We start from the raw sequence: 25,845 nt of genomic DNA, 5'->3' as shown, positions 1-25,845 counted from the left end.
GATCAGCTGCAGGCCAGCTGCTCTAGGCAAGAAGTCTGAGCAGATGAAGGCTACAGACAGCCACCCCCAAGAGAAGTTCCTAAACACAAGCACTCCAGCATTGCCCTTTCCACACAACCTCAGCTTTAGCTGGACAGTTTGCTGCTGCTGTTTTATTGCCCCCATGCTGAATCCAACACATCAGCAGAGCAGGCTGAGTTTGTGAGGACAGCTACAGCAATTCAGGGGGAATAGAAGGGAGGGTGTGAGCACACAGACCAGAACAGGACATGACACATCATAAGAAAGACAAATAAATATTCTATTATTATTTCTTTAGATTAACTAGTTACAGGGATAGAATACAGGAAAATATTGTACTAAAAGTGGGTGTTGTTCCCCCTTGCCCCTAGCTGTACTGCAGTCCACAACAGAATTGAACAGGAAGATCCCAAATAATTTCAGATTGACTGTGACTTCACCTCATTTGTATAATGCCTATTAGTAATCTGCCCACAGAAGTCATGAGACAATACAACAGAGCTCACATTTCTTGATTTGCATCCATCATTTGAAAAGAGGCTTTCCTTCAGTATTCAATTGCAAGACAATTATCCACAATGAACAAAAGAGATTGTTAAAGAAATGTGCTGCCAATGAATGACATCATCCAGTGAATTTAAACCACTCCTCTAAAAATTTTGGCATTCTGCAACATGAAAATAAACCTTAAGTAGAAGGAAAAGCAAAGCTTGCCACCTACTGCCCAATGACATAATAGTATGTACTAATACTATCTCCTTTTAACAAAATCTCTTTTCTTGACACAGAACATACAGAACTGTATCTTCAGTTTCTTTAATGAAACAAAAAATACAAAAGCAGCACATGGAATATCCAAAAGCAGTCTTTTCTATAAAACCACTTAAAAAATCCCTGACAAGACTGAAACATAATTTCTCACAGCATCCAAGCTGACAAAGAATTCCTGTTAATACCCTCCAGTGGTGCTAGAGGCTTTAATAAAGTCTGTTCCCCAGCTGCATGGTAAGTTTTAAACTTAAAAAAAAAAATTACAATAGATAAAGTCTATCAGGAAAGATTTTTTTCTGTACACATCTGGAGGAGATATTTTCAAATGTATAGACTACACTAGTAAAAAACAGAGCTGTAGCAAACACTGGCTTATTGCAGATACTTTATTTGTTCTACAAACTTCATGTCTCAGCATCAGAAATGATGTTTTGTTATGTTTTCAAGTACAGAAAAATTCTCTTCAGTAACTACAATGCTTTGTTGAGCTATTACTCCAAAGGTATTAATTTTCCTAGTATATCACATAGAAAAAGTAATTTCTGAGCAACAGTAGTTTCTTTGCTTAGTGTAGGAAGTTGCTTAACTCAGTGTCAAGTAGTCCTAATTCAGCTGCCTACAAAACTTCTGGGCACACCTGCAGACTTATCTTCAGAAACAACACTGTGCTGCACAATGAAATTAGCCTACAGGTCACATTCTGGCCCCCCAGCACAGCTCTCAGGGATAATTCAGGGAAAATGAGATTTATGGGAAACAAATAAGGATCTACTGCAGAGTTCCTCTAATAGACTGCTGGCTGGTTACAGAGTGTCAATGTGTACTTGAACAATAACACCAGGAGAAGAGCCCACTTCCTCCATCTGCCTAGCGCTCTTCACCAGTTACACAAAAGGATATACCAGTCTCAACCGGTACTGATGAACAGTAACCCCTAAACTTCAGCACAAGATGACATGAGCAATAAACCCCTTAGAAGTGGTTAGATTAGCAACTGATTACACTTTGTATAAAACAGTAATTTTGGATTCCTGGGGAAAATTGATCAAAGTACATGGCACAGGTACGCTTTATGGAGCTTAGGTAAAGTAGAAACTGCTTCACAGTGAAGTACTTGGACTAGCACTGAAGAAAATAAGTTCACTGGAGATGAAATACGTGTCTCTCAGGGTTCCTAAATCATGAGCAGAGCAGACTATTCACAACAATGAAATCAATGAGGCATTTGTAATTAATCAGACAGACTGATTAGGATACTGTCTGATACATGTGCCTGAAGATATATCTGCCTTTGTCTAGGGCCAGTCTCCATCATCTTAATGAAGATTGTTAATCCATTTGGTGGGCATTTTGCTAGTGTAGCAGATAAGACGAAGTAAAACCCCTGAAGAGGGCTTCTTTGTATCTTTGTCATCTACTTAATAAGGTCATTAACTGAGTCTCAATAGTGACTGGAAGTTAAAACAATACCAAAAGTTATATTGATACACAAGACCTATAAATCAGCTAATAGGAGCAGCTAATAATTGGAAAGGCTAATAATTTAAAGGACTTTAGATCAAATATTAAGCAAGATTTATGACACAAAGACTGAAGATATCTACAAACATTTTCAAGTTCAAAATACCTGAAACAGAGGAAAATGTCCCTGGTTCAGTGATCATTTGATCATTATTCTCACATTGTTTTTCTTCCTTTGCAAGTTAAAGGTACAGATGTGTATTCACAGGAGACAGTTTTCCAAATCAAGCTACTGAACTCTATTCACAGCTCTAAAGAAGGGAATGAAAAATCACATGAAAACTATTCCCATTTGCTGCAGGGAAAATGGCTATTTGCAGCAATAATTTTATTTGAGCCAGACCCCATAACCATTGCTGCAGCACAGTCCTTTGCTTAGAGTAACCTGAATGGGTTACTTTTATCTGTTTGGCTAAAAAGTGTCAGTTAGGTATAAAATTGTTGCATAATTGTTTTACAATCAAACACACTTGCTAACAGAGAGACCTTATTAACACCAAAGGTACCAAATGCCACAATGTTGTGAATGACACAACAGCAATATATCAAACCAAACTTTAACAATACCAATATATTTTTGTGAAACAAAACACGCTGTCATCCTTTCCAAGAAAAGCTGTGCTCCTTCAGCCTCACCAAGCCCCTGGAAAGAAGTTCTTCTGATAGTTTCCCAACATCTCCTGAAATAATTGTTTGATGATAAATAGTATAAGTTCAAATAGTTACCAAAAAAAAAAAAAAAAAAAAAAAGGCAAAACAAACCAAAAAGCCAAACCACAACCTGAAAAAAACACTTTGAAAGAAAACAGACCATATTGCAACATAGTAACAAGTAACATTAAGAGATCCTCATTAAAGCCCTCCTCACCTATGCATTCAAACACTGAATGGTCAGGCACATATGTTTTTAAACTAGAAAAAAAAAATTAAAAATGCTATAGCTTGAAATGGTGGCTTACTGTCTGCCTTTCAACTGAGCTGACAGCACCAGTACAGCTTACAGGCAATTTTTTTCCTGAAAAGCAGTGCCTTGAAAGTGAGACAATGATCTCCAAACACATGGAATTTGCCCAAATGACTGTCTCTTTTTGCTGTATTGACATAGAGGAGCATAAACATATTCCAGCAGCATTCCAAAAAACCCCAAGATTTAATCACAAGTTAATTAAAAGTTAACTTTACCTCATGGAGTGTGTTCAAGTTGCTGGGATTGTGAGAGGGAAGTGTACACTGATATTCTCAAAAGGAATGTATCTTACAGGATAATATGGATAATTGATCTGCATAAACTCTCTACAAGTCTTACAAAATTTACAAACTCTCTACAAACGCTTTACAATTTGGAAGAACATGAATAAGTTGATGGCTAATAGGGTACACTGTGCTTTCCTGCAGCAAGTCTCTTATTGAAAACACTGTGCAAAGGGCATCTCAGAATCCATCCCAAAGAGCTCACATTGTAAAAGTGACTTTCCTGATTCTCCCTGGAGCCACCTTGTGCTGGCAATCCTAAGACAAGCACAGCATGAGTTCATTACATGTTAGAAGTCTATACTGAAGGGATGCAGTCATCAGGATAACCTGCAGACAGAACACCAGCTTTTCATCTCCCTGACACAAAGCAGTGAGCTCAAGAACTGCTGGGAAAATCTCACCTCTGACCACGACAGCTAAATTTTCAGTCTGTAAACAGTAACACACGGCGCTAATACAAGCTCAAACAGCTCTGTCACTGGGCTCTAGGAGGGCAGAACCAGAAGCCCATGACTTCCAGACCAAAGCTCTGAAGCACCAGGTGGCAATCCATGCTTGTATCTCTGTGCAAGATTTGGCACCAAAATGGCTGGAAAGCAGCCCTACAAAAAAGTGGGGGTCCTGGTGGATGAGTTGAACAGGTGTCAGCAGCATATCCTCACATGAAGAATGCCAGTCTCATACTGGGCAGCAGCACAGTCACACAGGTCAAGGGAGTGATTACTGCCTCCATCACGCACTCGTGAAATCGCATCTCAAACACTGTGACCAGTTTTGGACTCCCCAAACCAAGACAGCAGCACAGTGGAGGAGTAAGGCCAGTAGAGGGCCACCAAGACTGTCAGAGACTGGACTCACTACATAAGAGGAGAAAGACTTCTCAGTTCTTGAAAAAAAGAATAGCTCAAGGGGATGATACTAAGATCTACAACTGCCTCTTGAGAATCTGTAGAGGAGGCTGAGCCAGACTTCTTGGAGGAATACAGCAAAAAGACACAGATAACAATAAATGTGCAACAATGGAAACTTCAACTATAAAAGGAGAAGACTTTTTTCTCCTGAGGGTAGTCAAACACTGCAACAGAAGCCTGCAAATATTGGAGATCTCCAACCCTGCAATCTTGAAAGCATTCAAAGCTCAACCACACAAATCCCAGAGCAACCTCTTGTAAGTCATCCTGCTATAAGCAAAAGGTTGGATCTGATTGCTTCATACTTCCAACCTAAGGTTTATCCCTGTTGTTCTTAAAAAAGTTTCCTTAAAAAAAGAAAGTCAAGGTCTTTTTGGACAGAAGTTCAATATTATCAAGAGCTTCCATAAATTATTTTCAAACAGACTCCACACTTAAGTTCAAGTGCAGGGCTCTTGTAAATAAAGAGTTTTTCTTGCTCTGTACAAGAAGAGTACAGAGTACTCTTTAGTACAAAAACTATCATAATGGTGGGGAAAAAGAATGTCCTCCAGATGCTACTTTCACACTAGCTTCAAAAAGCCTGTCTATAATCTTTTTTAGACCATCACCTGATATGTCATCATATTAACCAATCTTGAGTAGCAGAAGTTCTAAAAAATAAATTACCTGCAGTCAAAGATACAAAAAAAGAACTGGTATACAAGAGAGGAAATAGCCAAAAGAGCAGTCTCTTATACTTTACAGTGATTCTCAGACTACAGGAGTTTGCACAACAGAAAGTCAATAAACTCTACAGATTTTTAATATATATGTAAACATTTAACTTACAATTATATATTATACCAAGTAGGTATTCTATTTTCTGTTATGACTGTCCTATGTTGTTGATTTCAGTAGGGTCACAACAGTATTCCCAGTTCCTCTTTCAGGCATGTTTTTTCCAATCTAAATTCACACTGATTTTCGATCAACTAGTTAAAATTGGGAAAAATAGTTTAAACTGGAAAAAATACTACATCTTGGAACAGAAGTCAAAAAACAGCTTTACAACATCAGTTGATAGGCTGACTGAAATTAGCAGGCAATACATCTGCCTGTCATAGCATGGGACTAGAGCCAGTGACCCAGGAACACAGGTTTGGAAGGGACCTCTCAGCAGAGATTTCTGGGCACATAAGGCACACCAGTAAGTCCAAATCTGTCACCTGGAGTCTGTGTGCTCACCATTCCTTTGATGAGCTTTGCTTTGTCCAACATTAAAGCAGATTTTCACATTTTGTCACCACCTGCCTCCAAAGGAGGCTGAAGGAGCAATGCTGTGACACCTCAGTGTGTTACTGAGCTCCAGTTGGTTGATGCTGTACTCTTTCTGGTGATCATTTCCAAAACTGTACTAGAAAGATCCCTTAATAAAAAAAGTTCTGCTCACACAGATGGTAAATGCACAAAATCAAGCTGTTGGAGCTATCCTGTTGCCAACAAGTGAGAACATGAGATGTGAAAGGAACACCCAGAGTTACTGGAGAGCCATCACAGGAATTCAGGCCCACAAAGCACGCCTGTTACTGAGATCAGAATTCCCTACAGGTTCCAATAAGAAGCAGATTTTTGTTTCTGAAACACCACTTGTTTTCAATTACAGCCATCTATACCTTCTGCTAACATTTTTCTGAGATGAGACCTTGTACCTGACAGTATATCCATCTTCAGAGCATAGCTATGACAGACTTGCTGAACCCAGGATATTCCAGGAAATTAATCTCTCTCCAGCTTTCCTTCTGTTCAGCACCTTATTCTTCAAAAAAGGGTATCTGCAAAGAAATAAATGAATTCCCTGCTTTCCTAAATATCACTGCCACCATGATCCTAAGAAAGCATGCATGAAGACATATTGATGACTGAAGTTGGAAAAGTTGCATTGCTAAATAAAACAGGAAAAAATTGACAGAGAATGGCAAAACAGAAGCTCTGTAGAGGCAAGCCTCCTCTAGGAGCTAATTTAGGTGTTCCAGGTTGGGTTCTGCCCTGGCTCTCACCAGTCCAGTCCTTGACTGCACAGCAGCAGTGTCCAGATCAGCACACCCACCACACTGACTGTGTGGATGACTCCACTTTCCAGGAGTGGGAACAGGAAAAGCCATTCCAAAAGATTTTGGGCAGCCTCACACAACATATACAAAAAGCAATAGAAACATGAACTAGCCTGTCTGTCCCTCTCAGTGTTAGAGACCTGACCTCAGAAGAATCTTTCAGCCCTGTGAATTGTCCTAATAGTCATCCATGGGAACTATCACTGGCACTCGTTTCAACAGCTGTATCCACCTTCTGCTGCACTTGATATAACAGCTTTGGTTTGTGCAGTCCTTTTCCTCTCCATCTCCAGCTCCGACACTTTCAGCCAAGGTTGTAGGCTGGCATTCTCAGGACTCCAGAGACTCAATTTCCCATTTTCCCATGCCAATATTAAGCTGACTGAAAGAGATTCATTTTCATGTGATCTCAAAGTACAACAGTTCTACCTGAAAAAGTCACTCTACAGTTAGGAGAAAATCCTAGGCTGAGAAGGCTCACATGAACAACAAAGCCCACTGCACATGGGAGCATGCAGAGGCTCTTTGGATAGCAGGTAACAGGTGACTGGTTTTGTCAGTCTGAAGTTGCTTCCTCTACATCTGTGATGATGTCTCATGCAAGCAGGTAAAGAGATTTCAGTGAAGCATAAAATGCTATAGGTATTCTCTAGAAATACTGTGAGCATCACAGCCCAACAACTATCATAGTAGCACAGAAAAACAACAACTTATCTTTTTTTTTTTTTTACAAGAAGAACCTTTTATCCCTGACATTATCCCAGGAAAGTAAGCCTTCTCTACAGGCTACCACAAACCTTCCAAGTACAGTTTTAGAGTGCTTGAAAGATGACAATTCTTTTTTTCAGGCAAGAACAATTACATTATTTTCTCTTTCTTCCCCCCCCCCCCCCCCCCTTATTTTTTTTTTAAGTATATTTTACTACCCAATTTGGACAACTGGCCTTTATTGCAACAGAAAGAAAAATTCTTGAGAATATTTTTGTGTAGAGGGAGGGAGAAAAAATAAAGTACATTCTACAGGAATCAGTACTGATGAGACAGCAATTGTCTGGCCTTTTGTACTGATCTGTTGCACAGCTCTTTATGGGGCCAAGCAGAGACACCAGGTGATGAGTCCAGCTGGTCTGGAGAGAAAGGAACAGGAAAAAAGCCTGATGATTTTACTGGAAATTTCCCCTTCATATTAGTCACTTCAATAAACCTTGCTTCACCGGTAGGAACAGAACTGGACCCAAAGTACGAGGAAATACTAAAACTGGGTGGCAATTTCTCTGTTTTCCAGGACTGTGGATGTATTTGTTCCTAAAGCCCTCAGTGTGCTACCTTCTCAAAGAAGACACTGGCTTATGGCTTAGAGCTCCAAAGGAATTAATGTAAATTTCTCTTATTACAGAAGACATGTAGAAACCTAGTTGAGCTTGTAGATCCACAGTTAGTACAAAGAATTAGAAGGGTTTAGGAGGAAAAAAAACCTTATAAAGGGGTTATGAGACAACAAATAACACTGGGAGTGTCCAATGGTCTTCGCTCTCAGATGCAGCTTTGGAAAGGAAGTGGCACTTTGTTGTCAGGAGCCTATGATGACTCAGGTGCAGAACTCTATAATCACACACCACCCTTCCACATTCATTTTTACAGTTTTGAAAATGGAAAACACAGGAAAACACAATTTATTTCCTAGTCCTGATTATCTTGCTCTGGAGACTAGAAGCAAGACAGACTGCACCTTCCTTAAAAGCAAAAGCAACCTCTCCAAAAGCAACACCTCTTACAGGACAGAAACACCTTTTGTCACTGTCTTCACCTGAAAGTGGAAGGACAGCAGCAGTTTTAAGTGAAAACACCTAAAACTGCTCACATTCCACTTGATTACCACCCTCCTGTGATCCTTCCTCCCCCCATATCAAATGGGGTCTTGAAATAAATTAAGGTTGCACACATCAATAAAAACAACAGTACAATTAGAGAAATTTCAGAGTCACATTAAATATTTAAAGCTCAGAGAAACAATATCAAAGGCTGGCTAAGTCACTGGCTACTAAAGAGGCAGAGAAAAAACTGTCTAACAAGATGGGTGTTTCCTCGCTGTTTATGGCAGTCAGATACAATCCTGAACTTCAAACACAAGCAAGCAGAAATATTCATTGTAGCACAGACACACACACTTCTAATTAAAAGAGAAAACATAATGCAAATAGAAGAAACCCGAACAGAAGCACCAAATCTTACTCTCCTCAGTTACACAATGTGTCATAACTCCATGTCAGACTTTGTTCTAGGATAAATTCAAAAGGTCATTGGTGTAAATTCGGAATAATTCCTCCAAAACTAGTACAGCAGTATCATTCTAAGGAAAACAGAAGCTGACTGATATCATGGGACTGATATCATATTCTCTTCAGGTAAGGAAATCTGGCTCATAAGTAATAACAGTCTAAACATCCACTGAAATCTTACAGTTAAAACAAGAAGCTGTTTTAAAAAATCTGTGACAGTTTCAAGTATGATTTTTTGAAAACATTTGCAAGGAACAATGTTTTATAAATCTGACATACTGAACTTCTTTGAAAGCAAAGAAAACACTTACTGTGGTTGCATTTGCTGAGTTAACCCAACAGGTGGTTTCTGCTTGATTGTGAATGCCATCTGAGCCATAGGGCCAACCTTGGGTGGGACCTGCACCTTCTGGGAGAAGGTCTGCTGGGCAGCCTGCTGGGGTATGGGCCACGGGGGAACAACAGGGCTCCGGCCTCCAGGGGAAGATGTGTCTTGCACACCTGTATCCTCACAGGAGTTCCCTTTTGTTCCTGGTTTGCACACACAAAGCTGAGGTCGCAGGCACATCCCTCCGTTTTGGCACGGTGGTGCACAGTTCGCTGAGGAAAGACATTTTAAAAAGTACCTGTGAAACAAAGCAGGAAGGAGAATGCAAACCCTCCCCACAATAAAAAAAGGCATTAATTGTTAATGTTAACTGGAGTAGGAGAGAGCAATATTGCTAAGCTCCACAAAATATAATATACAAGTTGGTACAGCTTTTACTGATTTCTAGCACAACAGACATGCACAGCATTTTAACAACTTCAAAGAGTAAAATGCTGGATCTAAAAAATAGGAAATGCACTACTTAAATAGTGAAATACAGCATTATTTCAAATCTTCCTCCTTTTTGCTCAGCATCCCTTGTCTTCCTACTTTAAAAACCCAAACTGCATCTGATGAAGCAATACTACACAGGTACACAATTCTACTACTGAATCCAGGCTGGGATTCATTTTACTACTATTTTAAAATCAGATGCTGCATTGGTACCTAGAATGAATCCCTACAGCCACATTATAGATCACATTATAGATCACAAAATGATCTATAATAATCCCTACAGCCACATTACAGATCACAAATCTCTATATTTGTGATCTATAATGTAGAGAAGCGTGAAGCAATTCCACCCTTCCCCCTGTAAAACCCAAATGACGTTCCCTGCAGTAACCCACCCCACTGTAACAACACAGGAGATGCGAGCTGCTGCTACCAAGACATTGCCACACCTAGGAAGAAACAGACAGGTGCTTGTGATTATCCCAGAGCAGCTTCCATAGATTCTTTGTGCCATCAGTGAAAAGGGATCAGATTCTTTAAAACACACTTGGCCTTCAGAGAGGACTGATTACACTGCTTTGCCTTGCTCTGACTAGTGACTACAGAGGGCATCTGAATAACCAGCCTAGTCTCAACACCCAGCTTGTACACCCAGAAAATGCAATACCAACCCCACTCTGAATGAACAGGAAACTTGGAGGAGCAGCAAACCCCATCCAAAAAATGGAGGGAGGGAGGAATAAAAGCAAAAGCAACTGCTGACTATAAATAAACATAATACTGCAAAGGCATGTCTACCTTGAGGATTTATTTTGGATACTGAAATTTGCATCACATAAAGATGGCAAAACAAATTATCTTATCTAAAGGACACAACTTAATATTAAAGCAAAAAAAAGTTTCATTATTCACATTAAAGATGGTATACAATGAAGCATGTATAAGAAAAAAACATGGCTGAGCTACTTTGTTCCTACAAACTAAGCAAAATTTTAATATTGTTAATGATCTTTTAACATCAACAAAAGTATATGCCAGGTGATAATTTTTTTACTAGAATAGGTAAGATAATATCTTGAACTATAACATGGGATTCTGCACCATATTCAGATACATCCAACTGAACAAAAATCAGTCCACAACCCTGGCCCAAATAGAGTACTTGACACTTCAATCAAGTTCTAATACATTCTTCTATATGTAAAAATAAATTAAATGCACAAGAATATATATTATAATATATATTAATATATTATTAATATAATTATATAAAATTATATAATTATTATATCATTATATAATAATTAATTATATATATTATATATTAATATATTAATATATATTAATATATACAATAATATATATTAATTAACTCATTGGGATGGGACTGCGTAAGTTTGGGGGCCTATTTTATCCACTGGCAAATGTATCATATATACCAACTGCACATGGCACCAGAATTGCCCTGCAACTTAAACCTGAGTTCTGCATGGGTTTTTTTCACATACACTTTCCCCTCCATGTTAAAGTTCTCCTTTCTCAGATATTTAGCTAGGCTACCTTAACTGCATATTATACACCTCCCTGGCAACACAAAAGTATCATTTGCTCATTTCTACTGGTTTAGCTTTGAGACTCTGTCTTGTCTTTGCTGGAAGACTGAAGATAATTTTCACTGTAAACTTGAGAAGGGATTTGCAACAAGCATATGCTGTAATAGATAAGCCAAGTCTTCCCTGGGCCTTATTTTAAAACTTAGACTTTGCTAGAAACAGTGAAAATTTAATTATATGCACATGACTGAAATAAATCATATAGTGGAAAATAAATTCAGGAGCCTGAAATTCTAATTAAATTTCACTGGCTTTGGAGAGACTCTTAAGACCAGAAGAGTGACCCCATTGCCTGGGTTATCTGTGTGAAATGTGCAAAAATCACAGTAAAGAATTTGGGCCCAGTTGAGAGCGCTTTAGAAAAAATCTGAAAAAATTGTTTTAAAAAAGTAAGACTTTCAAAAGTCCTATTTTTACATTAAGAAAGCATTCATATATTTGTGGAGATTTATGGACACGTGCCTATATTATCCTCTAAGTTTCTCAAGAAATTATTTAAAAACTAATGACTTAACGCAGAAGTAAGCTAAGAAGACCACACCAAAAGTCAGTATGAAAAAATACCCACTCTGCTAGGACACTGATTATGGCCTATCTCCCCTCAAAAGTGAAGTAACAATGTATACGTACACAAAAGACAACCCTGGAAAGACTGCAACTCTTTTTCCTGTACTTAAGAACCAAAGTTGTGCTTCAGAAGCCTACAAAACCTTGAGTTTCTACTGATTAAAGTGAATTTAAAACTATAGAGCTAAAAACAAAACCTGTTTTGAATTACCTCATCTTTTTTGCCCACACAGACTCAAACATTCTTACTTCACTGACAGTAAAGTAAACCCTGAAACACATTACATGTACACGAAGCAAATGCTCTGCAGGACAAACTGCATTACTCTAACTGGCCTTTAACAAAAGAACCATCGGGAGATCCAGCAACTATGTTCTAAGACCAGTGACAACAGGTTGAAAACCCCACCCATTAAATCTTCACAGCAATGAACATTTTGACTGAAGTCCTTCATTAATGTTGCATAATAGAAGATCACAAAACTGGATAAAAGATCATATTTTTAGGAAAGAATTAAAATGAACATTTTAATTGACATAATACAGCCGTTTAGTTTCTAAAATGTTCAAGACAGCTGTAGTGTGCCAAATGAATGACCTAATTATTTTGTTTGAAGACAACAATAATGGCCCATAAAACTGAAAACACCAGTATTTTCCATAAAGTTAGGCTTCCAAAACCTGCAGTGTAGAAGTATTAAGTTCAAAACTGAAAAGCAGGCCAATATACTGCTGTTAAAGGCAATTGGCTTCATCCTATTCAATTCAAGGAGGTCATGACTGGAAATTCAAAATGGAGCTTGGCAAAGATGCAAATAATGAGGCTAAGCTTAGTTGGTCAAATTAAAGATCCACTTAAGTGGAGTGTTCTCCCTCCGTTACTAAGGTAGATGCTTAAGGACAGGGTGAGACACAATAAAAGGTTATACCACTACAGCTTTTATGAATTAGAGGCTCAGCAACTTCCTGAGCAAGAGTGCTGGTTTTGTGTTTAATAAGTCTCCACAGATTTTTCTGTCAGAGGTTGACTGATCTGCTCTTTGAGCTACTTCGCTGCAACATCCAAAGCTTGCTGTGCCACGGAAGTTGGCCACATTGAAAAGCCAGGCATAGACAATATAGCCAAACTTTCCAGAAGTATGGTTTGTGGTGAGGTTGACCTGGGCTGGATGCCAAGTGTCCACTCAGCTGCTCTATCAGTCCCCAGCTAGACAGGGGAAAGAAAATAAGACCAAAAACAACTCATAGGTTGAGATAAGGCAGTTTACTAAAGAAAAATTGTGTGTGCACACAAGTAAAGAGAAAAAAAAAAACAGGTTTATTCTTTACTTCCCATCAGCAAGTGATGTTCGGCCACTTCCCATGAAGTAGGTCTTCAGCAGTTGCAGGTGTTGCATCAGAAGGCAAGCTTTGTAAATAACAAATGCTCTCTGTTTCTTCACCTTTCCTTAGCTTTTCTATCTGAGCTGATGTCATATGGTATGCAATTTCCCTGTGGTCAGTTTGGGTCAGCTGTCCCAGTTGTGTCCCCTCCCAGGATCTTGCCCACCCGCAGCCTATTGATGGGGGGAAGGGAATGTTGAGAAACATTGCTGGTGCTGTGCCAGGGCTGCTCAGCAGTAGCCAAAACCCTGGAGTGTTACCAACACCTTTCTAGGTACCAATGCAAAGCACAGCCCCAGCTCAGCCAGACCCAGTACAGTGGGGAAGGAACAAGGATTGTCTTGGGTTGGTTTATGCTTTAAGACCACAATCTATATCTACTAAAAATAAAGTCAAGTGACACATTTGCTTTGGAAGTACCTAAGTTATAAAAAGCCCAAAACTGTATCACAAAATGCTCATCCTTGTTATACATCTTTCCCTAATAAACTACTGCTCACCACTCTCTCAGACAGACTACTACCAGCTTTGACAAATGCATATCAGGCCCAGCATGGTTGTATTTGGGACATTCTTTCAGAATACCAAGGGTAAAATAACATTAGGTTTATACACACCCCTTCCAAAACATCTTATGTTGGTTTGGGACTGATCTATACATATACACTTTTCAATCCATGTGCTCATGTCATTACAGTTAAAGTGTATATAAATATTTGCAGAAGCAAGACCTAAAATAAAAATTTATAATCATTTCAAACCACATAAATATTTTAAAACTTCTCCATATACAGAATGTAATTTGTTTCAATACATTCCAAATTAAGTATAAATTATCTGGAATCAGTAAGCATAAAATGCTGTCATTTATAGAAGGAGTTTAGATAAAAATTTATATTTTTCCCTTCAAATGAATCAAAATACAAGTACAACTGACTCCACTTGTCCTAAAAATGTTTGTATTAAAGTAATATTAAACTAACACTAATTCTTACATTACGATCATTACAATCTCATTCCTATGCAAATCACTTCTTTTAACCTTCTCAAAAGTAACAACACATTTACCAGTTTATTTCCCTCTGGAGAACAAAAACCACAAAAATATATTTTTCGGTGAGAAACTCACAATAAACAAATTTAAATATGCCAGAAGTTTTCTGCACCCAAGTTTCTAGCCTTTTAGCCTCAGCTCCACCTTCACCTATTTCCTTTAACAAGCAACTGCTGTTGGTTTGTACTTAAATGTCCACAAACATTTTTCAATGTCATTCCTGAACTTCTAATACTTCAACACAATTGCTATAACAGTGTTGTGAGTCTTATGCTATTTCTAATGCACCCATCTACCATGTTTCTTTCTTCTTCCACATGAAATTTACCTTTTTTTTTCTCCTCTTGAGCACACACAGTAGTTCAGCAGCAGTTTAAACAAATTTCATCACCGTGCACATTGGCACGGTATGCATCAACTTCTCCCACAGGAGTGTGTAAATCCTGTCAGGCAGAATACATACCAGAGGGCAAATAATAGAAAATACAGCAATTGGAAAAAGGATTTTAAGCATAGAGCTGTTTCAGATTCCAGCACAAAATGGTTGAGAAATGATGCATGCATCAAGTTCACAGAAAGGGGAAAAACCAACACTATGACATGGATACGTCTGTGCTGAGGGCAGAGTTTTCAAGTTTCCTTACATGCAACATAGGAACACTGTTAAAGGCATAACAAATCCTGCCTTCTTGCATGAATGCAAGATTTTTATTCCTCAAGCACACAAGGAAACCAAACCAAAGCTCATCTTGGTTGAGTGCACATCCTAAACAAAAAGCTGTGATACAAAGGCACCTTTAACTCCTGCTGGGTTGAAAGACAGAGTGATGATCCCCCAGCGACTCCAGAAGAAAAGCAGTGAAGTGCTTTCCGTGGAGCAAAAAGTTGTGGGTTCTGAAAGCAAAGAGGCATATTTCAGTGTGCCTCTGAAAAATCTGAATGTGGTGCTGACATCCTGAAGAAGAGCAATGTTTTTTTAGAATTTCCTGTTCTCTGAACTACCCTACTGCTTAGCTCACCACTTAATTATTTGCTTTTACTCTGAATACCCTTTTAAGTATCAAGTCATTGTTAGGACTGAGGATGCAACTGGAGTCTAGAAACCCAAAACTTCACTGAAGCTAATGCTTTTCTGGGGATCTAGTTCTCTATCTGGGCATCTCACACAAAAGAGGTTTCAAAAATTGAAAAGTTTACCAGAAATATATCCAATAATTCTAAACATTCATTGAGAATGAATGAGAGAGGAATTAGCAACCAAGGCTCATACAAGCTTGTTGTAAAACCATGTTATTAAAAAAAAAAAAAGCTTAAATTACTTTTATACAATCCTAAGAAATTACATTAACTGCAGAAAACCTGTGTGACCTCTACACTACTAATGGAGGTAGTATTGCAACCATCTGTGTCTTTCTACACAGGAACTTGTTTTTATCATAACTATATGGTATTAAGGAATTCTTTCCCTAAATATATTTCAAATGAAAGCACGTGTTGGAATTCTTTGCTGTCCACTTCAAACCATCAGATTCATTCCCACAATGGCATGTAAACATGACCTCCAGGAAGGGAGGGAAACAAAAAACAATGCTTTTAGCATACATATTTCTTTTAAAACAAACACACAAAAAACCAGTTTCTCTCTTAACCTAATGGCAACATAATGTACTTTACTAATATTATATTCTATGTATCTCCATAGTATAATCTCTGAATGTCAAGACTCAGCAGAATTGAATAGCAACTCTACTCAAATACTTCAAAAGCTTAACTTCAGCAAAAGGATGCATTATTCTATCAGCAAAAGAATATAACACACTGTTTCATATTTGGCATTTTCATTCATGTTGTGTTTACTGGAGTTTGTATAATATAAATATTTAAGACTGTACAATCTGAGAGGCATTTTAAAGTAATTATAGGAGATCATAACTATGCATATTCTGACAAGACAAACATTGCACATGCTACAAATCCCTTTATCATTCCAGTGCCCACAAATAAAAATGAAAATTGTTCATTACAGAATGGACTAAGCCAAGGAAACCAGCAGATTCACATGTTACACGCTGTTTTTGCTGCTTGAGTGGTTAACACTCCAGTATGCAATCCTTTTTAATTCTCTTCACATTTCTCAGTACAGCACTTACTTATTTTGTTACAAAATCCTTCATCATAAATTTGCAAGAAACTGAACAAACTAAGACAAGCTCAGTAAAAAAGCAACTGGAAGTATTTAACTGGATGCAGGATTTAGACAACTGAAGTGTTACAAAAAAGAGAAAGACTAGAGAAAAAATTATTAATTACAGCAGAGTAGCAAACCAGTAAGTACAAGGAAGTTTTCCCTAAATTCAACCAATTCTCAATAAGAGTGCACAATTCGGTTGAACTTCTCTGAAATTCCAGGCCTCAACTGCCATCTAGGGATAATAAAAACCTGACCTCAATTATAAAAAAAACCAAATCTTGCCATAAAACACAAAACAATTTCCCACATGCAGGGATTACTATCTGCACTTCACAAAAAAAAAGAACATGCCCAAGCAGACCTATTTTTAGCTCTGTATTTAAATTAACATCTTGCCCTTACTAAATGTAAAATGCTTCTTCCCCCTGTGTGTGCAGTCACGGATGTGGAGAAATGCTAAAGATTTGCTTGCTTTCTTTAGTCAATGCACAAGGTCTATTTTCTAGGAATAAATTAGGCTACACAAGTACTGCTGCTTTTAAAGGCAGAACAAAAAGCCAACTAAAGAAAGAAATCTCAAACCCAGCCCAACATCAGTCCAACAACTAACATATCAGTTACAGAGCATGGACTGATTTGGCCACCCAAACCATCAATAACCTGTTAACACACACTACTCCAGAGTTTGCACAGGGAGACAGTTTAGGGAGGTGTGTGCCCCTTTTCATCTACCCTCTACAAATCCTAAAGCTCCCAGGCAATCCAAGCATCCTTTAAGGCAGGATCAGTTGGCACAAGCAGCCCTTAGTGGTCAAGGCTGCATTTTCTCCAGGCCTCACAGAGAGCAGAACCCCAAACCTCACTACAGCCCTGCTTTTCCCAAGGCTGGGAGGCTCACTGATCCCAAACACAAAGCCACTTTGCAGGACAGGAAGGAGATGGGAGCATGTTCCCTTCCAGCTCTTCCCTTCTCCATGCTCAGGAAGAGTGGCTGTAAGGAGAGAGCTGTAAGACTACTACTGTGAGTATCAAAGCATCACTTCTCTGTCAATACATCATTTTGTTCCTACACACGTGCAGAACCAGGCAGTGCGCAACTGAGGGATGAAACATGGCTTTCCCTGGCACATACACAGCTTTCTGCTCCACTTCCAAGTTACACACTGAAAAGAAACAGCCAACAAACTGAAAGGGAGGGAAACAAAATAAAACAAAACCACCTCTGTCTTCTGTGTTCCTCCTGATTCTCTATTAAGAAGGGAAGTGTTCAGGACTTTTTATCCACTGTAGATTTGCCACAATTTTACTGCAGGTCCTGCTTCTTTTGTTAATGATAACTGCTGCAATGAGCTGAACAAGTTCACTATCAATCTGCCATCTGCTCCAGCGTGAGAGCACAACATCTTGACAAGTTTATTTTAAGGATCTCTTTTTTTTTTTTTTTTGTTCTGTCTTAATTCTGCACACACTTGTAGTATTTGTATGAAACAGACCATGTACATTATAAGCTTGTTTCCAGTGAAGTCCCCGGTGTCTCACAAAGAGAAGGCTGGGTAGGTTTCACTTCATACAAATTGTGGACTTAAGTTTCCTCACCAAAATGAGGGAATGGCACCATGGCATGGTCATGTGTAGAGCAGGCAGCAGCTAATAGCTCCCCCATTTCTCACAGCTCTTTTACAGCCTGGTCTCACAGGCAGGAGGTTGGCTGCCAACCATGGCCAGGAGACAGAGACTGTGCTCAAAGTCTGCATTACTGCTGGTTTGGATCAGCCTCTCCTGAAGCTATCATACCAACTGCACTTAGAGAGGTTTGGTTTGTGTTGTGGGAACATCTACAGGTGTGTGCACTCTATTTCTTTTAAGATGCAAAGAAAAAAACATGTCTAAATAATAAAAAGCAAAGCTCAAACATGAGCACTCCAAGAATGCACCTAATGTATTTCAGCCTCATATTGGTGTTCATTCCACAAGACTGGACTACACCTTGCCCAAAATAAAACACTAAGCCCTGAAACACACATGCCCTGGGCCTCAGGTCATCAAATCCAAAGGGTTTTGTCTATAGATCAGCTCCATGCTGCTTGCTAATGCTAATGTACAAAGACTACCAGAATTTGGACCCTGTCATTCTATCCCCTTCCCAAGGGCAGTAAGTGAAAAATAAAGCAGAGAAGAATTACTACCAAGACCTAACAAGCACTTTCCCACTATGAAAGCCCATTTCCTGTACATGAAATTCAAAAGTTTTATTTACATATTACAGTAGCAAGCACACAAAGGCAAAACAAGCTTCTCAAACTTTGTTTTTCAACTCTGAATTGCTTAAAAACCACATCAAAGGATAGATAGATCAAAAAGGACTAATGTATAGGTCAGTCACATGGGTCAAAGTAGTTTGTCTCTTTAAAACTCAGATATTAAATTTTGATTTAGACATAATTTGAAGGAGATTGATATTGCTTTTACTGAGATGATGGTCTTAGAATGAGAAGAAACAACATTTTGGGACAGTATGTTATAGTTAGGCTTTGTATACACAATGTAAATAAACAGAACTTGGTAAAACTCAAAGCCACAAAACTGATTAAGCACAAGCCTCAGGAACCAGTTGTGACCAGAAAAACCACCAAGAAGCACAGCTGCAAATATTTGAAGTACTTTGTTCCTATGAAGAAAAGTACAGCTCTCCTGGATACCCCTTTCTAAGAGCTGAACTGAAGGCAGAAAAAGAGATTCCAAGCAACTCATACTAAAATGTTTAGTGATCCAGAGTTTTACATCTAAACTGGAGGACTCATGTATATTTCTAAGTTTCCAGGCCTGGATCCTAACCCTATTCCAGGACAAGACCTAAGCATGCAATCTTTCCCTCACCTTCCCCAAGAAATTCAGAAGCACAAGCTGGAAGCAACTTAGGGCACACTCCATCCAGGTGATCTGGAGCCCCTGGTCACACTGTCAGGTGCCATGTCCTGAAGGAGATACAAAGCTGGAGCATGCTTACTCAGCCACAGCTAAAACTGCAGCTCTGGAACTTCAGGGAGGAGGTTCATATTCTATGGAACTTCAGGGAGGAGGCTCAAATTAAACAGCAGTGCACAGGCAGAGGCCAAGCAGATTCAGAAACTGAACAAAGGGGACCCTTCCTCAGGGCAAGTATTCACACAGCTTTCTAGTCTCCTGCCTCTACAGCAGCAAGTATCTACTGTTGTGTATTTTCTTATTCTGAAAAATAAATTAAACCTGTGTAAGTCTTTATGCAACATTGAGTCAGGCAGTCTTCCTTAAAAGAGAATTTTCAAGATAATCTTTTAATACAAAGAAAAAGCCAACAGACTGCTTTCTTATTTTCTGATAACCTTCCCAAAGTGTCAAAGCACAGACAGACAGCTCATGATCAAACTCATAGAATTCAGTCCAGTTCCAACACCAAAGTACTAGCCCTATGCATGGAATATATGCATGCAAACACAACACCTTCAGCTAAGAAAGACTTAATACCCTTTTAATCTTAATTGACAATGATGGCACACCTGGGTTCTTCATAGACAGCAATTTATCTCCCTATAGGAAATTTATTCTGAATGTGTTCCTCCAAAACCCACTTCCTCACCTCTTGCCCTACGAGCCTTTCTTACACCAGTGCAGTAAGGAACTCATGCCATTAAACACTGCAGGCTCTCCCCATTTTTTTAAACATCCAGTTTACATTGAGATCACTCAAAAACAACTGCTATTAATACTCCAGACAAAACACATTATACATTTCACAAGGGGTTTACTTACTACTACAAGGTGGTACTTCTCATTTATCTTTTTAAGATATCAGATTCTCCATACAATATGCAATTTTCTCTTACATTTCCAACATGAAAAACAGCTCCTTGTACCATTAAGCAAACAAAGCCAGAACAAGTAGAAGAGCAAATTTTGTAGTTTTAACTAACAGAAGTTTAGTAGTAGGTAGCGAAGTCGGAGACAACAGATTTCAACAGGATAAACACCCATTTGGGTGGTGGGAACTCCTGATTTCCAGCACAGGCCTTCCTGACAGTTGTTATAACTTGTCTAAGACCACATTTAACCTATGGTTTAATTTCCATAAATGAAATAATAAAAACCCCACTCTCTAAGCTTTACTTGCCTTAGAGACATGTTACAGAGCTAATTAATGTTTCTAAAAAGCTCTGTTATGCAACAAGTACTAACAAAACATGGTGTCTCCAAGCCTCAGCGGTATCTCATTACTGCACTTGCACAGATTATAACCTATGATAACTATGACTGGAAGACAATCCTTGTCCTAAACCCTTTCACGTGCTTCTGACTTTCCAAGATGTTTACTGTTGTGGTTCAGTTTTTCCCACCTTTGTCTTTACCCAAAGGTAGATGTTCTGAAAGCTTCAAAAAGGTTGGTTTTGATTGTTAGGCATCATACGCCCAGCGTAAAGCAATTCTGAATACTTCTAACGCTGAGTGTTATCATCTCATCTTTTTAATTAGAATGATGCAGCTCTTCATAATTTAAGTCACTCTGAGTTTGAAAAAAGTTCTTAACACTTTACAACATAAAACTGAAATATTAGGGACAGAGGGGGGAAAACCCTAAATGTCTAAATTGGATATGGTAGGCACTCTCATACAGTTCACAGAAAGACAGAAGTTCACCTTCTGAGGACTGTCAGGCTTCCAAGAGAACATGAACAAATGTAAACACAACAGGCAGTTTAGCTTCAGACTAAAGTTTAAATAAAAGTACTTACAAAGTTCCCTTGCCTCCTCCATCCAGATGCTGCCCTCTGACCTGCACAGAGATGTTTCAAACACCTCCTGTTGCTGCTACTGAGGGAAAAGGGACGTGGCCGCCACTGCTCCCAGCCAGACTGCGGGGACAGAAGTCACCCAAAGGGAACGGCAGCCAGAGCCTCCCACATGAGAAAGCAGGGCTGGCAAACACCACCCAGCAAGGCAAAGGGAAGGGAAGACAGCCTGGCTGCAAGAGCAGACCTCTGCCCTTCACCCCCTCTTTCTGAGGGTTCCAGGCAGGCTTATTCACACAGGTGCAGCAGAGCAGAAACACATGCTGCTTGTTCCAGCCTGGGATTACACCTGAGCTAATAAACCTCGCTGATCAGAGCTGGCTCTCAGCACTCTGGTTCTGGAAGCATGATGCAGACAAATGGAAGTTGGCTCTGGAAAGAGCCAGTATGGGTCTGGGGTTTATTAACTCAGGCTTTGCACCATGCAAAAGAACAAAATCTGGCCCTAGAGACTAAATAGCTTATTAAAGTGATACTGAGCCTGAACTAATAAACCCTGACAGAATCAAACCAACTTTGCATCAAGTCAGCTCAGGTGTACCAGCATCTGTGGCACAGTTAATCCACTGCTGCAACAAGCACTCAAAACCAAGAGAGCCTGCTATCTGAATTTTAAAAACTCACTCATAATTTTACAGGAAACAAAGGGGTTAACTGTTGTTCAGTTATAGATTTTCTTTTCTTCTGAGAGGAACATCAGGAGCTTCCAGAAAAGGTGATATCTGGCTTTTATGACTGTGAGCTGAATCAAGTCAATGCTATCTCATGGTTTGCCTAAGTTACAAAACAGACAACTTGAGTACATTCAGTGCTTCCCTTGGCCTGCCAAGAGAGGGGTGAAACTGAGAAAATCCAAGCCAAGTATATTATACCACTGCTAGGAGGAATTAGAGAAGCATCAGAGCAAGGAATAAAAATATTTAATGCTAAGGAGAACCTAATATCAGAGGCACAAAATGAGAAAATACCCCCACCTTTCTTTCTTTTAACTTTGTTACTCCATTTCTCCAGTAACTGTAAGAACTAGCCAAGTAATTAATGGATTTAAATAAAATTCTACACAGCTATCACATAAAATTCCAATTGTCTAACTTGGTCCTTACTGAAGACTCTAAAATTAAAAGGCAATAAAAAAGAAAAGATAAGTGATAAACAGAGAAGTGAAAAAGACAAAGCATAAAGGAGAAAAAGCAAAGAAAATGACCTAATTTACAAACAAAAAAGTTGCCTGGAAATGAAAGTTACTAGAAGACAGAGAAAAAGACATTAAGAAAAAAACCAAAACATTGAGTTTTGTTCAAAATAGTGAAAATAAAATTGGTTGACAATAGCACAGCTAAAATACATTTTTCACTTAATGTCCTGAAATTACTAAGAGGTTTGGTTTTTTTATTAGTCTTTAAGATAAGGTAGGTTTTTATTAAGCTCTGCAGTTAGCCTCAAAATACCACTGTAAGCTGAAGGAAAACATTCTAGTACTTGTAAGGTGTTAAGCAAATGTGACTAACCTAACACAGCAGCATGTGTTTGAAAATGTTAATTTAGAAGCATATCTGAAATACATATCTAAATTAGTAGGGAAATGGTGAAGTTTTGTCTTTAACTACTGTCATAAAGTCTTTGCTTCTTAGCAACAGGTCCATGCAGGTCAAAGGTACTTGACCTTAGTCAGGATTACAAAAGTGATTGCTCCCTATTGTGAAAAATCCCACACAGGGACAAAAGCCATTGGGGAAAAAAAAAAAAAACAAAACAGCTCTTTCAGGGACAGCAATCTGTCCTGCTGAACTACAGCAATACTCCCAGATCTGCCCAATCTCACTGATACTCACAGGAGTTTCCTGAAGACTTATGCCCTTCCAGTCTTTCCTGACCTCATGACATCACTCCAGTTTAGCCATTAGCAATCATTCTGAGTCTTGCCTAAAGTAGCAGAAATTCTCCTGCTTTCCCCTTAGAAAGAACAACAGGAGCATAGCAGGATTGGCTCAATCAATGTTATTTTATGCACCTATTTTGTGTTTCTAGTTATCCCAGTAAAGTACATCAGTCTAGTGTCACCAAACCACTTCTTTCACATTGTTCAGTGCTTCAAAAATTCCGTGTGGTAAGCATAGGATCATTCATGTGTCACGCTGGTGAAGGGACAGGATGGGTAGATGGCAATTCCTTGCTCCCCACCTGTGCTCCTCTGGTATATTCTTTACCATCTTAAGTCCCCCTCATTCTAAAGACTCCTAAAAAACAAGAACCGATGGGGAGGGGATGCTCACACATACAAAGCCTCCACAAAGCTCTCTCCAAAAATATCACTGTGCTACAAATAAACGCAAGAGACACCCACTATTCACCCTTCAGCAAAGGTGAAGGTTAGGAAGGAGGGATTTAAGGATGGAAAGAGTGTTAGATCTGCCCCGTGGGTTCTGTAGCTCAGCCAGCACCTCTTTGCCCACAGACGATCCCAGCACCCACCGCCTCGCCAGGTGCCAGCCTGGTCCCCTCGGGTCCCACCACATCTCCTACCCCACGCCCCTCCCCGACCGCACGGCTACTCACGTTTGATGCAGCGCTGGGAGCCCGTGGCCTTGCTCCAGCCGTGGCAGCACTGCCCCCCGCACACATTGACCCTGCGGGAACAGCAAACAAGGACCAGTGTCCGGCGGGGCAGCCCCCATGCCGAGCCGGGCCGCGGGGCGGGCGCTGGGCCGGGGAGACAAAAGGCGGGAAGAATGAACCCTCCCGACTGAACTCGACGCCTCACGCCGGGCCGGGGCGGCCGCGGATTCCCGGGATAAGGGAGCCGGCCCCGCGCCCGGCCCCACGTGCCGCGGGCGTTCCGGGGCGCCGGGCCCGGGGCCGGGCAGGTGACACCGCGGTGCCCCCGGACCCGGGACAGCCCCCCGCCCTCTCCCCCCTCCCGAGGGGGCGACAGCGGCCGCGACGGGGATGCTGGCGGTGCTCAGGAGCTGCGGTGCTGGAGCGGGGGACATGCGGGACAGGAGGGCGCCTTACCCCGGCAGCGGCGGCAGCTGGTGCTTCTGGCGGAGGGGCAGGGCGGCGCTGCTGTTGCCGTGGGGGCCCGGCGGCGCCTTGAGCCGCGGGCTGAAGCGGGCCGGCTTGGCGAAGGAGGAGGCGTGAGCGGCGGAGTTGGGGTGGACCTGGCCGGCGGGGCCCAAGCGGAGCTGGACGGCGGCGCTGCCCGGCTTGCTCATCCGCCGGCTCCGCTCCGGGGGGCCGCCGCCGCCGCCGCCGCCGTAGCGCGTGTTCAGCTGCACATTGAACGTGCGCTGCTGCTGCTGCTCCCCCCCGAGGAGGGTCGGGCGCTGCTGCCGGCTGCCAGAGGAGCTCCCCCGGCCGGGCTGCAGGACGTACGTGATCCTCCTTAGCCTGCCCTTTTCGGAAGCTGCGAGCCCTGGTGACAAAAGCGCCCAGGCAGCGAGGAGGAGGAGGAAGCCCCATCTGATGCGACCCATTTCCACAGCGGGAATCCCTACAGCCGGCGAACTTCGCGGAGCCGTAGCGCAAGGGTTTCCTCTCCTCCAAAGGACGCGGGGGTGTGTGCGACCTGCGCCCGCGGCGCGGATCCCTCCTCCGCTCGCTGCCCCCCAACCTGCTCCGGGCGGGGCGGAGGAGGAAAAAAGCCTCAGGATCCTCCCGCCCGCCCCCCAAACTGTTGGGAAAGTTCAGCAAACACTTCCCCCCGTAGAGCAGGAAAACATCGTTGGAAGAAAGGAAGCGGCGGGTGCAAGCCGAGCTGCGAGCCGGAGCGGGAAGGGAGGAGGAGCAGCAGGGGAAGGGTGTTTGCTGGAGGGGGGTGGTCGCAGTGGAGAGCAGATGTCTCGGTGCCGGAGCTGCCAGGGGTCTGCCTGCGTGTGTAAGGAACGGCCCCGGAGCCGGTGCGGGCTGATCCCAAGCCCCTCTTTAAGAGTTTCTCGGCGAGTGAGCGTGTGCGGAGGGGAGGGGGCGGGCGGAGGGAGCCCCTGCCCCGGTGCCGGCCCCGCGCAGCCAATCTGGGCCCGCCCTGACGTCAGGGGCGCTCCCGGGCCGGGAGGGGGCCCGGCCGGGCCAGGTGACCGCGGGCAGGACAGGACAGGGCTGGGGGCGGCCCGGGGTCCGGAGCTCCGGGGGGTGCGCCGCTAAGGCAGCCTCGGAAATACCTGCTGGGACCCGCGAGTGCCGAGCTGCCGTCTGCCCGGGACCGACCCGCACGGCCGCCCGTACCTGGGCTTCGGCAACAGCTGAACCTTTCTGCTGTATTTCAGTGGAGGTGAGGCTTAGAGCCCCAAAAGCGTAATATACGTGCTTCACTCGGTAGGTGGGGACTCGATAAAAGCGCTTACACACGTTTAAGGTTAGCACATCCCTCCGTCTCAGCCTGATGAGAGCCAGAGGTTGCTCTTAGCAGAAATCTTAGCAGGATTAGGAGGGCCTATATTGTTCCTTGTTTTTCTTTATGTTCGTAAGGCAGTATGTATTAGTAAAGAATGAAATACAAACCACAATTGTATACTCGTAATTAATGCATAAGCAAAACTGCC

The 25,845-nt window shown here is 41.4% G+C and overlaps 1 protein-coding gene across 6 annotated transcripts in view; it reads right to left on the bottom strand.

Moving 5' to 3' along the window:
* Positions 1 to 25,448, bottom strand: part of LTBP1 (latent transforming growth factor beta binding protein 1) — a 189,435-nt gene extending 163,987 nt beyond the window's left edge. For 3 of the 6 annotated variants that reach the window (XM_071429915.1, XM_071429922.1, XM_071429938.1), the window contains exons 1-3: positions 24,320 to 25,448; positions 23,864 to 23,934; positions 9,162 to 9,450 (exon numbers count right to left, since the gene is read on the bottom strand). In XM_071429915.1, coding sequence (XP_071286016.1) covers positions 9,162 to 9,450; positions 23,864 to 23,934; positions 24,320 to 24,780 — 821 coding nt within the window. In that variant the 5' untranslated portion in view covers positions 24,781 to 25,448. The remainder of the gene's footprint in view (positions 1 to 9,161; positions 9,451 to 23,863; positions 23,935 to 24,319) is intronic. The other 3 variants (XM_071429926.1, XM_071429931.1, XM_071429946.1) reach the window with 1 other exon arrangement.
* Positions 25,449 to 25,845: the final 397 nt, after the last annotated feature.

Source organism: Agelaius tricolor, unplaced genomic scaffold, assembly GCF_023055355.1.
Source record: "Agelaius tricolor isolate 1412-34295 unplaced genomic scaffold, bAgeTri1.0.p SCAF_1, whole genome shotgun sequence".
Taxonomy (NCBI): domain Eukaryota; kingdom Metazoa; phylum Chordata; class Aves; order Passeriformes; family Icteridae; genus Agelaius; species Agelaius tricolor.
The sequence above is the reverse complement of the archived record's forward strand: the minus strand, read 5'-3'. Positions and strand labels throughout refer to the sequence as shown.